The sequence below is a fragment of the Nicotiana sylvestris genome, chromosome 2, assembly GCF_000393655.2.
Source record: "Nicotiana sylvestris chromosome 2, ASM39365v2, whole genome shotgun sequence".
NCBI classification, from domain to species: domain Eukaryota; kingdom Viridiplantae; phylum Streptophyta; class Magnoliopsida; order Solanales; family Solanaceae; genus Nicotiana; species Nicotiana sylvestris.
In genome coordinates this window covers 14591298-14607908 of record NC_091058.1, presented here as the reverse complement: position 1 = coordinate 14607908, position 16611 = coordinate 14591298, and the positions used below count along the sequence as shown (strand labels likewise).

Here is a 16611-nt window from a genome sequence, read left to right as displayed (position 1 = left end):
GTTCCTCCTCAGACATCACTTCACAATTTGTCTGTTTGCGTATGCAGGCAACGATTTAAAAAAGGCAAACTAATCTACTGTTACATATGTTTTGATAAATGTTATTTCATTGATATAGGTTTATATGATCGAGGAATTTTTATAAAGTACTTAATGTTCTCTTATTGAATAAGGATTTTCATCCGATTTTGTGTATTATCTGCTGTGTATAAAATACTCAGTGAATTTTTTTACTATACTGTAACAGTGCTATGGCAAATAAGGTTGTTCGGCCGAAAGATGTGACCGAACAACCGTGAAAATAGGTGAGAAAGAGGTTGATGAGTAAATGGTTATGAAATCACCGAATAGGTAATGGTCTAGATTGAAGTGTGTATATGCAGAGAAATTTGCAATTTTAGTTTGCCTCCTTATGAAGAAAAGGTTTGCGTTCATGAGTTTTCCATATTAGTTGTGTGTGAATATGACTGTGATAGTGAATTTGTGAAGTCTTTGAGGTCGCTCTGTTATGTTCAAAGTTGCAAATTCCAACAAGTACAAGGAAAATTGGCAATATAATATTTCAAGCAGTTTTATTGTACAAGCAGAGAAAAATAAATAATATAAGATGCCTTCATTTCAAATCAATGATTGATGATTTATATGCGGGGAAAAAATGAGTTGAATAGCTAAATTATGAAGTAGCGTGATAGTGCTATAGTAAATAATATTGTTCGGCCGAAAGATGTTACTGAACAACCGTAGAAATAGGTGAGAAAGAGGTTGATGAGTAAATGGTTATGAAGTAACCGAATATGCAATGGTCTAGATTGAATTGTGTATGTGCAGAGAAACTTGCAATTTTAGTGTGCCTCCTTATCAAGAAAAAGTTTGCCATCCTATATTTTCTATATTAGTTGTGTGAGAATATGAATGTGATAGTGAATTTGTGGAGTCTTTCAGATAGCTCTGTAATGTTCAAAGTTGAAAATTCAAACAATTAGAAAGAAAATTGGCATTGTAATGTTCCAAGAAGTTTTATTTAAAAATATTAAACTAATAAGATGTCACTGTATAAACCAGTTAGTCAAACCTCATAGAAGTTGTAAACGTGCATCTGTGAAGATTTTTCCCAGGATTGCACATAGTTGGTTTGCGAGGTACAAAGATGAAAATAAATTAGTGGCTATAAGAGGCTCATCAAGATGTGTTGGGTAGTCTAGGAAGCATCTCAAGTAAGTTCCTCTCATTATCATTTATCTACTGTTTTTTTTTTTTTTTGAATAGGTTATGAATGCAAAATTTAGTTATTAGATTGTGCTTTTTGGTGTTGTAATTTGGCATGTTTACCTCCAAAGTAACTTTATTGGTTTAGCTTGGATTAAACATTAAGTATTTTTTTGTAAGATACGATTAAACATCAAGTCTTAGTCTTTAAACTAGAGCAACATAAAGAATAGAAAAAAGTTGAGCTTAGAATGATCGGATGAGTGATATGCTTTTGGATTGCTCGCTGCCATTATTAATTTTTAGCTTGTGGTATTTTAGGAGGCTCTCTATTCCACATAGAGATTTTCCAGAATGTCAATTAACAAAAAGGAATAATGAGCATTGATTGATTAATTATAACCATTTTCTTCAAGATGACCTATATTGTTGAAGGCAATTATGGATAAAATAAAAATAATATATTCAATTTTTGATCCAGTTTTTTTATTTGTTGGACCATCAATATCATCATGTATAGTTATTTTATTTTTTCTCTTTCTAACCATCATATAAGCAAAACTAAAAAAATATATTGTACTAATTTATTCTCAAATGAATCTACCAAGAATTTTTGGTTAATGGATCAAATCCATGCTATAAATTTATAGTGTCCTGCCTTTCAAATAAATAAATAAATAAATTCAATGATATGGTAGATGTTATCCGTATGTGTCAATTAAAAAGTCATCTTTCATTGCGATATCTTACAGTTTTTGAGCCAATATATAAGGAGCTTCTTCTTTACTCTTCATCCTTTTAGGATACATAGATAAAAGAGATGTAAAACCCATAAGAGAGGCTTATGATTGTTTTCGATCCATGTTTTGACAATATTTTACTCTCTTAATAAGTATCATTTAAAACCTGTAACACTTCATATATATGTAGTCTTTGTTGACAAGCTTTAGCCTCAATTCTACGTCTTTTCTACTTCTATACAAGTCCAGTTATTATGTATTGTGAACAATTTTTCGAGATACTACAAGTAACTTTTGTGAGGCTTAATAACTATTTTTATTTCGTTATCATATATATTTTTCCTTTCAAGACTCTTTTGTTTAAAACTGCTTTAGCTTAACCAATTTCTGTTTGTCCCGTTTATATCGAGTTATTTTCTCTGTTCAGCGATAGAGCCGCTGAAAACATAAAAATTAAAGTCATCCTTCTCATTGTTGGGTTAGAGGCTGGTTTTGAAGTTTTTAATCCGGACGTCTTTCTTTCAACAAAAATATATATGTATATATTTTAGTTCATATAGCACTTCATATATATATATATATATATATATATGTATGTATAAATAAATTTTCTAGGATGGAATAAGACAACATAACAAGTGAATAAAATATAAAGTAAGGTATATAAATGTGTCAGACGTTCTCTCCATATAATCTTTTTTAATATATTATTTTTCACATTTGTTTTAGGTCCGCATCATTTCTGTCTGTTGACCGATCGAATGCCTTATTGTAGTGGAACGTAATGCAAAAGAAAAGTAACTAGAAATTAAGACTTTTATTCTGTTACAACATTTTTCTCTTGCTCTTTAAAGATTATCTTTGCATATGTTCTGGCATTTGTTTCATTATTTTATCTTAGTTTGTCTAAAATGTGGTACTTTTTTTCTTCTCGGTCTCAGGGACATTCAAATGTACAAAGTTATACTTGAGGACTATGCATATCTTTAAAGATTTATCTTTGCATATGTTCTGACATTCATTTTGTTATTTTATTAAATTTTGTCTAAAATGTGGGGTTTCACTCTTCTTCTCTTTTACTATATATTTGCACCGTCTTAGGGACATTCAGATAGACAAATTTGTATTTGAGAAAGATGCACCTCGTGATGGAACTGCATTACATTTAACGTTTCGCAACCAACTTAATGTTCAGTATTATTAGGTTCTTCTATTTTTGACTTGTTTTTCACATGTGTACCGTGAATACTATGGAAGTTTATTCATTATATTTCTACATTCATATCATTTATCTTACATTTTAGACTACAAGATCAATTTTTCACTTACAGTCTAAGTCTTTCTTTCTATAATTTCTTCTATCATCAACTCTTTTTGGAGATCCTTTTTTTTTCTTAGCCTGATTCTGCTGTTGTTGTTATTGGAAAACAGTTCTGAAAAAAGTTTATGCAGAGGCAACAACAAATATTAGTCTTCATGCTGTCAGTTGGAAGTTTATTCATTGGAGTTTTATTTTGAAGGTTTTTTTTACATATTTTTTCTTTCCATAAATATGGTTGCTGTCATTGAATTTTGATCCTTAAGCCATACATTTTCTTATATTCTTGAATGGCTTGATAAGAAAAGTGAGGTGATGATATTGTTGACAAGCTTTAGCCTCAACTCTACGTCTTTCCTACTTCTATACAAGTCCAGTTATTATGTATTGTGAACAATTTTTCGAGATACTACAAGTAACTTTTGTGAGGCTTAATAACTATTTTTTATTTTGTTATCATATATATTTTTCCTTTCAAGACTCTTTTGTTTAAAACTGCTTTGGCTTTACTAATTTTGTTTGTCCCGTTTATATCGAGTTATTTTCTCTGTTCAGCGACAGAGCCGCTGAAAACACAAAAGTTAAAGTCATACTTCTCATTGTTGGGTTAGAGGCTGATTTTGAAGTTTTTAATCCGGACGTTAGGTTGAGCAATACAACCTTGAGGAAACAAATCCTCAATAAATGGTTATCGTCATGCCAAATAACATATATATATTAAATTAAGGCTATTTCCGATAGACCCTCAGCTAAGAAACGGTAAAAATAATGCAACAAGCAAGGTTGGTGTTGGAGGTTACATGGCATCGGCTCAGCCGGCTGGTGCCTATGATATCCGAATACTTTGAATTGGAGATTTGTAATTTTGGATGGATGAATAATATCTCTATAGCTGCTTTGCAAAAGTTGGAGACGTACTAAAGTTTCTAAAATACATTGTTATGCTGATTGTTTTAATATGTAAATTGTATCTTAGGGAGAAGAATAAATCTTTTAAATTGTCGTGAGTATTGATAGTGTTTACTATTGTCATATGCTTTGGATTGATTTTCTACCGAGTGTAATGCAAGTGTATCTAAGGTAAATGAATATTACACACTGTTGTTTATATGTAGCAACTAATTTTATGTGATAAACTAAGTATCACTAACATCTCTCTATATTATCTTGGTTGACAAGTTTGAGAAAGTTACAAAAATAATTTACTCCATTAAAATCATTTATTTTCCATTTTTTTCTAAATTACCGTCCTTTCTTTGTACTCAAAATTGCACGGTTGAAGGCCATTCACAATATGAAGAATGCGTGGAGCTTTTCAAAAATAATCTTGCATTCAAAGGTTAATTTAATTTTATATAAATGTAAAGTTCATTGCCTGCCACATGCAAAGCAAAGTAGTTTATAATGCAGTATAGTTAAGACGGCAAGAACATCTAACAATAGAGCAGTGAAAATAACGATAAGATAATAATTTTGTGAAATTACTTTTATTTAATATTTTTCGCGCATCGCACGGGTACGTATACTAGTAATAAAGAACATTAGCATATTGGTAAAAAGTTGCGCCGGAGACAAATACTTCTATAGATTTCCTTATAGAGATTATGTTGAAATATAAAAATGTTACACAAACATTTAAAAAGTTATTATACGTTTGTTACCAAATTCTAAAGATGTATATAATTTATTACTGTCCTGAAGAATGACTGGTGCTATTCCAAGCTTCAACTCATTCTGCTTCCATCTTCAAAATGGATAATAAAAGCTCATTCCATGTATCAACAGGGCCTGGCATACACCAATGCACACAATCAGCTAATTTCTTCTCATTTGGCCAATGTCCATAATTATTTGGATGCCCATCTGGCCTCAGTAACATTGCTTCAGTTGTATCTAACAATCGAAACTTGACACCCTTTTTCTTGCCTTCCTTTTGTGCTGCCTTAAATTCCTGCAATTGAGTCAAATACATTTGTAATGTATATCCATCCAACTTAATATCTTGATTCGTAAAGGGTCTTGTTCTATTGCAATTCCCTCCTTTATTCCATTCCCCGTTCTCAAAATGTTGAGGGGAGAATGGCCTTAGTATTACCAATCGACTCTTTAGTTTCTTGAGGCTTAAAAGTGTCTTAAAAGCTGTACGAAACGCCATTCTGTATCCATAATAATGGCTAAGTTTTGTGGTGTTTTTTTCATTGCATTTGTGACATCCGATGAGCTGACCGTTTTCGTAGTACAAAAATGGCCTAAAGAACCATTGTCCTCCGGAGATTATGATAATATGAGCTTTGTCAACTTGACTTGCCCAGACATCATCGGCCTTGTCTAGATACAGATCCATGAGACTGTTGTAGGAATAGCCATTAGGATCAGATTCATAGGATTTAATCAACTGTGGAGACCATAGGGCTATGATTGTGAAGTTGTAATCTTTAAACAACCATCGCCTGAATCTCGTGTCCTTAGTCTCTGATACGTCTACAGGAATGGCCGCCTGAAATATGGCACAAGATATTTTGATCAGAAAGAATGTATAAAAAAAAAAAAAGGCAGCCAGTGCACTAAGCTCCGGCTATGTGCGAAGTCCGGGGAAGGGCCGGACCACAAGGGTCTATTGTACTCAAAGCCTTACCCTGCATTTCTGCAAGAGGTTGTTTCTACGGCTTGAACCCGTGATCTCCTGGTCACATGGCAACAACTTTACCAGTTACGCCAAGGCTCCCCTTCTATCAGAAAGAATGTAGAAATATAAAAAAAAAAAAATGAAAAAACTGCTGTGATTTTGTGAATAAACTTTGATTTTGCCAATTCTCATATCATTATTATGGAATTTAACCGTTAAACATTTAGCATTTCCTATAAGAACAGGTGATTATTTATAGCAGGTCTAATTTGGTAACCTGGAATAGGGAAGGATACGTACTGACAATGTAAAAGTTTGTTACATTGTTAGCGTATATAAGTTAAATCATTTATAAATTGTCGATTCGACATGGCTACACCAGTAAAAGAGTATATTGAATAAAGTTTAATGAAAATATAAAGTCAGTAAATGAGGAATTAAATTCAGGATTAGCTGAAAACAGAGTAATGGAAGCACAAACGGTCCTGATGTACTCAAAGAAGAAGACTTACACTAGCTAGAAGGCACACCAGTGACTGCATCTGGTTTCTTGCTAGCGAGTCTCCAACGAAAGCCAAAGTTTTACCACGTACAAGTTCCAAAAATTGCATAGCATCAAATAGTGGCAGCTCACAATCATCTGGTTTCCATCTCCAGTGTATAAAATCACGATCCAGTCTTCCAAATTTCATGCAATTTTGTCGATCATCGATCGCGCAGTTTGTCTCATTTGTATAGTATGGCCCATATGGAAATGGTATCCACTTCCCCTCAAAGAGGTTGCATGTTTGCTGCTTTATCCCTACTTTTTCTGAATGATTAATGCTTGTAATTCCAACAGACTGCAGTTGGGTGATTGCCTCATGTTTTTGCTGATCAAAAGGGACTGATTTATTGAGGGTTGATTCAAGATTTTGCAGCAAAGAATCAGTGGTAGTATTATATGAAGAAAAGGTGATTTTGACTAGGAGTACTAATGTTAAGATTGGTAGTACAACTTTTCTAAAGCTTTCCAACAGCATATGCAAGTTCTTCCACTTCATCTGCAAATAACGTTTTCCAAGATCAAAATTTTGTGAGCAATTTATCTACTAGCTAGTACTAGGAAAATCAATCATAGAAAAAGCTACTTTTACTGTATACGTTTGGTATTATGGGCTAAATGATTAATTATCTTGGTGGATTCTTTCAAACTTGACTAATATACTTGTTTTTGAATCTAATAAGCAGCACATCATACATGAAGCAAAGTCGCTTATTATTCAAAGGAAAAAAGAAAATAAACATTACCTTATATGGTTCAATAAACAACGAAAACTACTAAATCCTTTGAAAGTTATTCTCAAAGATTGAAATTATAGTCTGTACAATATAAATATATTGCGACCCAGCACTTCAAGCTAGACTGATATTATTGCCACTAAGATTTATCTGATTGTTTTAACACAATCTACTGTCACTGCCATGAAAAAAAAATAGTATAGAGGTGGCAAAATTGTTAAAATAAAAAGCAGTTATCCATCCATATTACCTATTTTAAAATAGGTTGGATGATGAACTTTTTAAAAACGGGTCGAATATGGATAAAAGTCATATTATACACTTAGAAAATGGTTAAACAAATAGATAACCAATGAATAACTAATGTGTTTAACTTTTATATATGTAAAGTCTCAAATTGGGAGTTCTCAAGTTTGGGAGAGTAGGAATTCTGCCATAAGAGATAATATTGAAGAATCCATGGATAATATGGATATCCATATTATCTGCCGGACAACCTGTTTTTTATCCGTTTTAAATACGGGGCGGGCCAGATAATTTATCTGTTTTCGACCCGCTCATATCCGACCCGACCCGTTTGCCACCCCTATAGTACATTCGAAATCTTATGTAAACATGTTTGACTAAACGATCGATCGTCCTAGGTTCACATGAGACCTATTACTATCATTCATAAAAGTGATTCAAAAACTTAATTTACTCTGTTGGATAGTAAGAGTTACTCCCTTTTAATTAATTGGACAATGATTATGTTATCCATTTTCAATAACTTGCAGAGGAAAAAGGTGAAAGAGTTTGTTGGAGAATTAAAACATGGCGTAGCTTGGTGGCAATTAGCTGAATGATGAGGACTTTGCATTGCTTTTATCTCCTTCTTATTTATGCACCATTTTTGCCTTTTTAGTACACAGCTTCACGTGTGATCCGCCTTTGATAAAAATAGTTTCCTTGAATTTCAAATTTCAAACTTTTAGTTACTCTTCTCATACATTGACCAACCACTTGAAAAGAACATACTAGTAATACAATCAAGCAAAATTATTATACTCCGTCGTTATGTTCTGAACACATGAAAGAGCGGTAACAAAGAGAACTCAAAATTTAGAAACTAACATAAAAGAATAAGTAAGAGTTGGAAATTTGTGTTTTTTTTTAATTCAAATAGTTTTGATTATGATTTATGAACAACCTTGATATTCTCTTTCAGAGTGGACAAAAATACCAATTGAGTGGATTTAGCAATCTCTGGATATAGTATAGTTTATGAATCATGAGATAGAAGATAGAATTACTTTTTCTTGTCCGTGAGTTTAAAAGACAAATTGTTTGAAAAGACACATAGATCAAACTAATAATTCATTTTCCCCAAATATGGCTATTTCACATATTTAATCTAAAAATAGGGAAACTCAACTAGGTAACAGAGCTTTAAAATAAAAAATAAAAAAATTTGAAACACTGCAAATTCGAGTTTTAGCCTCATGGCGACTTGCCTTTCCTTGGAGGGGCCTGCTTCTATACCAAGATTACATTTTAAATTGACGCTAAATTGTGGCATTTTGCAGGCTAAAATTTCCAAGCTTATCTAGATCTCCGACCTGAACTTGTAATGGATCATCAGTGCGTGATGGCTATGTTGGTAAAATTTGTGTTCGAAACCAGAAAATTAGAGAAACAAAGAAATATTAGTTCAATCAACAAAACGTAAAATAATTTTGAGTCCACAAGTTACTTGTATGTCCTGGAGGAATTTAATCGTTCTCACTGTTGCCCAAGGTTTTGGATTAGTTCCACCCAGGATATAATGGAATAACTATTCTCTGATAGCGACAGTACAAATCACAGAACTTCAACGAACTCAACAAACGGAGCAAATCACACTTGATACTTATATTTATTTAGAAAATAATGCAACAATGTAGAAAAAAGAGGAAAAGTTTTCAGATTTTTCTGTGTATGAAAAATGAGGCCAAACCTCTAAATTTATAGACAAAGTAAGGGTGAGATGTAGAGGCGCAATCCAAAATGTGCCTCTTTCATTTCTCATTCACACTCTTTAGAAAAATCCCAACAGGTTGCATATAATATAACTTATCACTTATCAAGTTTTAGATTCGTTTCTCAAATGATCATATTTTAATGAGATTTTACGCAAATAGCCGACTTTGAACGAATTGAAAGATTTGTCTTCTACTTCCCTGAATTGAGAACCAACCTATCGACTATAGAATCCTCAAAAGAGTAAATGATCATTAGGAAGAAAAATTTATGAAAAATCAAAGTACAATAATGTATAGTTTAGCTCTCTCATTGAAGCTTTTCAACTAGGGATCTGATGCCCTCCATCTTTAACATATGAAACAAGAAATCAGCCCAAGAATCAATAGGACCAGGCAAGCACCAATGGACACAGTCATTTACCACATTTTCACTAGGCCAATGCCCATATTTACTTGGGTGACCATCTGGTCTCAACAACATTGCTTTTGTTGTATCCATCAATCTGAATCTCCTCCCCTTCATCTTCCCTTCCTTCTCTGCAATCTTAAACTCTTTGACTTGGATCCTATATTGCTCCAAGCTTTGACCTTCCGACGCGGTCTCATTACTTCTGAATGGCCTTGTCATTGCACAATCTCCTCCCTTATTCCAGTCCCCACCTTCATAATGAGAAGGTGCAAAAGTCCTAAGAATCGCTACACCCTTAAAATTTTCTACGTCGTTGATAGCTTTAAGAGCAGTTCTAAATGCCCTTTGGTAGGCATAGTTATGTGGGAGTTCAGTAACATTTGGCAATCCACAGTACTTGCAGCCGACTCGTTGGTTGTTTTCGTAGTAGACGCTGCACCGGGCAAACCAGTGGCCGGCGTTTAAGATGATGTAGTCATATCCCTCAATTAGGGTGGTCCATTTCTCATCGGCTTCATCTAGGTAAAGGTTATAGAGTCCAGTATGGCATGGACCATCTGCATCTATTTCTTTCGTTGAAACCAAAAATGGTGACCAATTCATTGCTAGGGTGAAGTTGTAAGTTGTGTATTTGTACTTTTTGAAAGATTGATCTGGATTGTCAGAAATATCAATAGGATATTCCACCTAAAAACACAAAAAAGAAGATCAGTTTTTTCATTACTTCTTGATTTTGCTTTTAGATTAGTCTAGCGCTAACTATGGCACATGAAGTAGAACGGTGTTTAGCAAAGCATCGGATTGTCCGGAGCAATTCCGGGCTTTTACTATAAAGAGTTGTATCTAAACCAAAAAATAATATTATCTCTATACTAATAGAACCTCATATTCATTGTTTATTTTTTCAAACCATATACATAGATTATACATTTATACACATAGATTGTACACAATTATAGACATATAGTACATAAATTATACATATATTATATCTCTATCGATTATTTTTAGTTTAAGCGGTTGGGTAAACCGGGTTAATTTTTCGCATAAGAACCATGGTCATGGTTGTTAATGATTTAGTCAAACAATCTCAAGGGCACAATTATCTTTTTTATGTTTATGCATTTCTAAGAATCAAGTTATGACCCCATTCTCTATCAATTTTTCATGATACATTATTTTAAGGGGAAAAGCTCCGTGGATCAAGTTAAATAGTCGTATTAGTATAATATTATTGGGAAAACAAGACACTTTCTGAGGATTAAAAAGCAATATGACAAATTTCACGCTGGCCCCCAATGTTCCTCCTATTGTATGCTTTTAGCCTTTTCTTTTCTTGTAGTACTAGTACCTTGTTATTTTAATTATTTGAGGGATGATTAATAATGAAATGAGAAAAAACTTTTTTTGGACTAGATGAAATCATTTTCAAATGACAATTACTATATATATATATATATATATATATATATATATATATATATATATATATATATATATAAATTTTAGTTTGACAGTGGTTTATGACTTAGACTGGCATCTCCGTTGAGCAGTTGCATGTGCCACGACGTCGTACTCTTTCATATCACATTTTATACTCACGACTCAACTCTCTTTCCATCGAAAATCATCAGTGAATGCAAAACTTCACATTTCCAGTCCTTCATCTTACTATTAATGGCCATATTCCCCGTTAAACCTATATTTTATTGTCTCATTTAAATGTTATATTTTTCTTTTTTATTTAGACAAGAGGAGTTGCTCTGATTGTAAACAACCTCCACTTCCAACTAAGAGGTTGTGAGTTCGAGTCTCCCCAAGAGCAAGGTGGGAAGTTCTTGGAGGGAAGGATGCCGAGTTTCTTTTTGGAAACGATTATACTGGGTTGTTGTTGTCGTATTTTTCTTTTTTATTTATTTTAAAATATATCACACAAGTAGTTTTTATTTAAAAAATAATTTAATTTTAACTTTTTAGTTTTATCATTTAAGTATTTATGTTTTGTTCAAAATCACAAATACATTTTATTTATTCTTTTTAAAATTTAATGTCCAATTAAACGCTGCCTCATAATTAGAAGGGAGGGAGTACATTGTACTATCGCTCAGTCACAACTTCATTCTGGAAATTAAAACACTAAAACTTCACCTAAATCTTGGAAAGTTCTAGCCTTAGGTAGACCAAATCTTCTATTAACCATAAATTATGCATTCAACAAGCTAAGCTGAGTGCATCCAACTAGCTAATCCAAGCTAAAGTTTTCACAAAACTAAGATAAACTATAACATAATAATGTAGAAGCAGTAATTCAGCACAGATCATCAAGTACTGCCTATGCAAATGGAAGAAAATAAAAAACTTAAGCAAAATTAATAAGAATTGCAGAGAAGAGAATGGTACCCGGCCCAAGAGGCAAATCAAGGACTGCATTTGGTTTCTTCCAACTGAGTCACCGACAATTGCCAAAGACTTGTTTCTAACCATATCCAAAAACTGAAACGGGTTAAAAATGTGGAGCTCACATCCATTAGGCTTCCACCTCCACTTCAAGTAATCAGTATCAGGTCTACCATACTTCATACAATTTTGGTGCTCATGGATTTCAGAACAGGTCACATTCGTGTAATATGGAGCATCCGGATTCCAAACCCATTCCCCACTGAAAATATCGCATGTTTCTGGCTCTTTAATCTTTATCTTATGCTCCTCAGCATGGTATGTGGGTGATATTTCAGATGGATTTTGGGTTACTAAATCTGCTGGGTACCAATTAAAGGGGTGGTAAAGAGGGATAAGACCCAGAACTGTAACTGCTAAAACTATAATAAGTATAAATATTCTTGGAGTTCTTTGAGCTGAAGTGGAGTATTTCCCAAAGGGAAGCTCCATTTCTGCGCGCTGCTTCAATGGAAGGTTGAAAAGGAAATTAGAAATGGGAGAAAGGAGAAAAAAAGTAAGCTGTTAAAAATACATAGTGCATGTAGTTAAGGAGGACCAGTTTGTACATGTACGTTGACTCTGTGAGTGTGCTAATCACATTATAATCCTAATTTTTCTTGGTACTAAGTACAATTCCTCCTTATTTAGTAACCATGGAGTGTGTTGTAATTCAACGAAAAAGTTCAAGTTTATCTCTAAATCTTACAAAATTAGTCATTTGTACCTTCCGTAGATCATTTAAACATATTAATCCAACGTTTAAAATATTACTCCCTCCTATTCACGATAAGTGACCAATTTGTTTTTTCATTTTGGTTTAAAATAAATGTCCAGTTATGTAATCAAGAAAGAATTCAATTTGTTTTTATAAAATAACCCCTATGTATATATCCCTAAAAAAAATTTTTACTCCTCATATTAAATGTTTAATTAGGGATAATTTAATCATAATAAGTATTTTTATATAATTTTTAATATTTTCTTAATGGACGTATTAAAAACAAATTGATCGCTTATTATGAAACGAAGGACTATTAAAAAGTTCCCACGGCCTAAACTAACTCACTTGTTATAAATGACTTTTAGCTCTGTGTCACGCTTCTGCGGATTTGTGAAATTCTAGGCAGCGAATGGGTTGAAGGAGAAAAAGTAGTGGTACAATATGCAATGGTGGTGGTACTAGAGATAGGGGGAAGAAAATTGTCGGTGAGTTTGGTGTCTCATAAATACCACTAGTGTTCTAAAACAATTATTTGGCATAACGTGTGGTGACGATTAGTTGTCTCCAGTAGAAAGTAGAAAGTAGAAAGTTTACAAATAAGGTGAACCAAACACTGAAATTTGATGGGCAAATACAAAATTGGTCAAAATTAATTGCATCCGCTGGTCAAAAATGTAACTGATAATATAAAAAATTGTATCCTCTATTTTCAGAAATATTCTTTTCCTGTAAGCTATAGGACTATGGCTTTGGCAAACTGGAATCATACTCGCAGGAGTGGAGTCTTGATCAAGTTGTTCAATAGCTGCAGCAACCATATACACTCTTTTGGTCTATGGCGAGAAATATCATCAGCTCTATAAAATTTCACAAGGCATTTTTTTTTTTCACTTTCCGACAGTGCAATGGTTACATCTTCACATCAACCATAACCATCCAAGAAACAGAGTTCCTCTTTAAATCACAACAACAATTCTAAAATAATTGAACAAATAAAAAATCAGAGTACATTGTATTGTTTAGCTCTCATTGAAGCTTTTCCTCTAGGGATCTGGTGCCCTCCATCTTGATCATATGAAACAAGAAATCGGCCCACGAATCAATAGGACCAGGCAAGCACCAATGAACACAGTCATTGTACAATACCACATTCGCATTTGGCCAATGCCCATATTTACTTGGATGTCCATCTGGTCTCAATAACATTGCTTGTGTTGTGTCCATCAATCTGAATCTCTTCCCCTTCGTCTTCCCTTCTTTCTCTGCAGCCTTAAACTCTTCAACTTGGATCTGGTATTGCTCCAAGCTTTGACCATCCAACGCGGTCTCATTACTTCTGAACGGCCTTGTCCTTACACAATCCCCTCCACTATTCCAGTCCCCACCTTCAAAATGAGAAGGTGCAAAAGTCCTAAGAATCGCTACACCCTTAAAATTTTCCAAGTCATTGATGGCTTTAAGAGCAGTTCTGAATGCCCTTTGGTATGCATAGTTAAGTGGGAGTGCAGTGACATTTGGCAGTCCACAGTACCTGCAGCCAACTCGTTGGTTGTTCTCGTAGTAGACGCTAATCCGAGCAAACCAATGGCCGGCATTTAAGATGACATAGTCGTATCCTTCAATTTCGTTGGTCCATTTTTCGTCTGCTTCATCAAGGTAAAGGTTGAAGACTCCAGTATGGCTTGGACCATCTTTATCTGCTTCTTTCGTTGATACCAAAAATGGTGACCAATATGTTGCTAATGTAAAGTTGTAAGTTTTGTATCTTAACTTTTTGAAAGCTTGATCTGGATTATCAGATATATCCTCAGGATATTCCACCTGAAAGAAACCAGAAAATAAAGAAAAGCAGATCAAAATTTGTATTACTTCGTTGATCATTATCATTTGGAAACAGCCTCTCTGCCTTTCTAGGGTAGGGGTAAGACTGCGTATCTCCCATCCTCCCCAGGCCCTACTCGTGGAATTACACTAGATTTATTATTATTGTTTTTGATCATTCTCAATTTGATTTGTTTTTAGATTAGTTTAACGCTAATTATGAATTATGATACATGCAGTAGCATGTGAGGTGTTTGGCAAGAATCAGGTTGTTCCCAAAAATTCTGGGGCTTGCTATAAAGAGTTGTATCTAAAAAATAATAATAAATTAATTAACTAATATAAGAGCCATGGTCATAGTTGTTAATAATATAGTCAAACAAATCTCTAGAAGGGCACAATTATCTTTATATGTCTTGACATTTCTAAGAAGCAAGTTATGATCCCGCGTTACCCGGCTTGGATTCTCTAATAACTTGTCACCATACATTATTTTAAGATATATACTTTAATTGGTAAAGCTCTTTGGATCTAGCTAAATAGTCGTACTATAATATTGGGAACAAAAGCGACCTTGAGGATTAAAACTCAATATGTCAAATTTCACGCTGTCACTCAATGTTCCTCTAAGTATCTGATTTTCTTTTCCTGTATCCTTTTTTTATTTTTTTGAGGGACAATGAATTATTAAATGGTTAATGTGTTCTAATTTGATAGTGGTTTATGACTAGATTGGCATCTACTTTGCATAGTTAGATGTGATTAAACGACGTCGTAACATGCTCTATCACATTTTATAATCACGAGGTTGTGATTAGTCCAAGGCCCCCAACGCAATGAGTACAAAAATCTTACATTTCCAGTCCTCCGTTTTACTGTTAATAATCATTTTTCACACTAATCCTATAGTACATTGTACTACCTTTCGCAACTGCATTCCAGAAAAACAATACGCGCGTTGACCTATCAATGGCGTCTTCCACGAAAGTTCCACCTAAATCTTGAAAATTTCTAGCCTTAGATAAACAAATCCTCAATTAATCCTAAATTATGAACTCAACAACAAGCTAAGTACATCCTAGTTACTAATCCAAGCTAGAAGCAGTAATTCACCGCAGATCAGCAAGTACTATCTATGCAAATGGAAGTAAAAATAAGAAAATGTTTAAGCAAAATTAAGATGAATTGCAGAGAAGAAAATGGTACCCGGCCCAAGAGACAAATCAAAGACTGCATTTGATTTCTTCCAACTGAATCACCAACAAGCGCCAAAGACTTGTTTCTAACCATATCTAAAAACTGAAACGGGTTGAAAATGGGAAGCTCACAACCATTAGGCTTCCACCTATACTTCAAGTAATCAGAATCCGGTCTACCATACTTCATACAATTTTGGTGCTCATGGATCGCAAAACAGGTCATATTCGTATAATATGGACCATCCGGATTCCAAACCCATTCTCCACTGAAAATATCACATGTTTCTGGCTCTTTAATCTTTATTTTCTGCTCCTCCGCATGGTATGTAGCGGGTGAAATTTCAGATGGATATTGGGTTAATAAATCTGCTGGGTACCAATTAAATGGGTGATAAAGAGGGATGAGACCCAGAACTATAACTGCTAAAACTAAAAGTAAGAATATTTTTGGGGTTCTTTGAGTTGAAGTGGAGTATTTCCCAAAGGGAAGCTCCATTTTTGGGAGCTTTCTTCAATGGAGGGTTGAAAAGGAAAGTAGAGATGGGAGAAAGGAGCAGAAAAGCAAGTTGTTTAAAATACGTAGTGGATGTAATTAAAGGGGGACCAGCTGGCACATGTATGTTGACTCTGAGAACGTGCTAGTCCTATATTATAAGCTTAATTTTTCTTAATGTACTAATTAAGTACTAATTCCACCTTACTTAACAGCCATGATTTGGATCTTAATCACTGCATATCCATGATTTAAAACCAAATAAGTACACAATTTATTTATAGCACACCCATACAGAGTTCAAACTCAATATTTGGTGTATGCATGTATACAATCACTCTCTAGTCTAGACTATAGA

General features: G+C 33.8%; 3 protein-coding genes across 3 annotated transcripts; all 3 read right to left on the bottom strand.

Moving 5' to 3' along the window:
- Positions 1 to 4843: 4843 nt before the first annotated feature.
- LOC104247030 (protein trichome birefringence-like 19) lies at positions 4844 to 7384 on the bottom strand. The gene is made up of 3 exons (XM_009802961.2): positions 7181 to 7384; positions 6403 to 6933; positions 4844 to 5761 (listed from the first exon to the last, which is right to left on the bottom strand). Exons 2-3 carry the CDS (start codon positions 6931 to 6933, stop codon positions 4994 to 4996), a joined length of 1299 nt encoding a protein of 432 aa, XP_009801263.1. The 5' UTR covers positions 7181 to 7384; the 3' UTR covers positions 4844 to 4993.
- Positions 7385 to 9398: 2014 nt separating this feature from the next.
- Positions 9399 to 12638, bottom strand: LOC104247031 (protein trichome birefringence-like 19). The gene is made up of 2 exons (XM_009802963.2): positions 11981 to 12638; positions 9399 to 10267 (listed from the first exon to the last, which is right to left on the bottom strand). The coding sequence occupies exons 1-2, from the start codon at positions 12467 to 12469 to the stop codon at positions 9479 to 9481; spliced, it is 1278 nt and encodes a 425-aa protein (XP_009801265.1). The 5' UTR covers positions 12470 to 12638; the 3' UTR covers positions 9399 to 9478.
- Positions 12639 to 13576: 938 nt separating this feature from the next.
- On the bottom strand, positions 13577 to 16328 carry LOC138868108 (protein trichome birefringence-like 19). The gene is made up of 2 exons (XM_009802962.2): positions 15768 to 16328; positions 13577 to 14561 (listed from the first exon to the last, which is right to left on the bottom strand). The coding sequence occupies exons 1-2, from the start codon at positions 16254 to 16256 to the stop codon at positions 13767 to 13769; spliced, it is 1284 nt and encodes a 427-aa protein (XP_009801264.2). The 5' UTR covers positions 16257 to 16328; the 3' UTR covers positions 13577 to 13766.
- Between the last annotated feature and the right edge of the window lie 283 nt (positions 16329 to 16611).

Coding starts and splice junctions, on each gene's coding strand:
- LOC104247030 (XM_009802961.2), bottom strand. CDS start 6,933: ATGAAGTGGAAGAACTTGCATATGCTGTTGGAAAGCTTTAGAAAAGTT. Junction 5,762..6,402: donor TGGTGTGCCTTCTAGCTAGT/GTAAGTCTTCTT, acceptor GCCATATTTCAG/GCGGCCATTCCTGTAGACGT.
- LOC104247031 (XM_009802963.2), bottom strand. CDS start 12,469: ATGGAGCTTCCCTTTGGGAAATACTCCACTTCAGCTCAAAGAACTCCA. Junction 10,268..11,980: donor TGATTTGCCTCTTGGGCCGG/GTACCATTCTCT, acceptor TTGTGTTTTTAG/GTGGAATATCCTATTGATAT.
- LOC138868108 (XM_009802962.2), bottom strand. CDS start 16,256: ATGGAGCTTCCCTTTGGGAAATACTCCACTTCAACTCAAAGAACCCCA. Junction 14,562..15,767: donor TGATTTGTCTCTTGGGCCGG/GTACCATTTTCT, acceptor GGTTTCTTTCAG/GTGGAATATCCTGAGGATAT.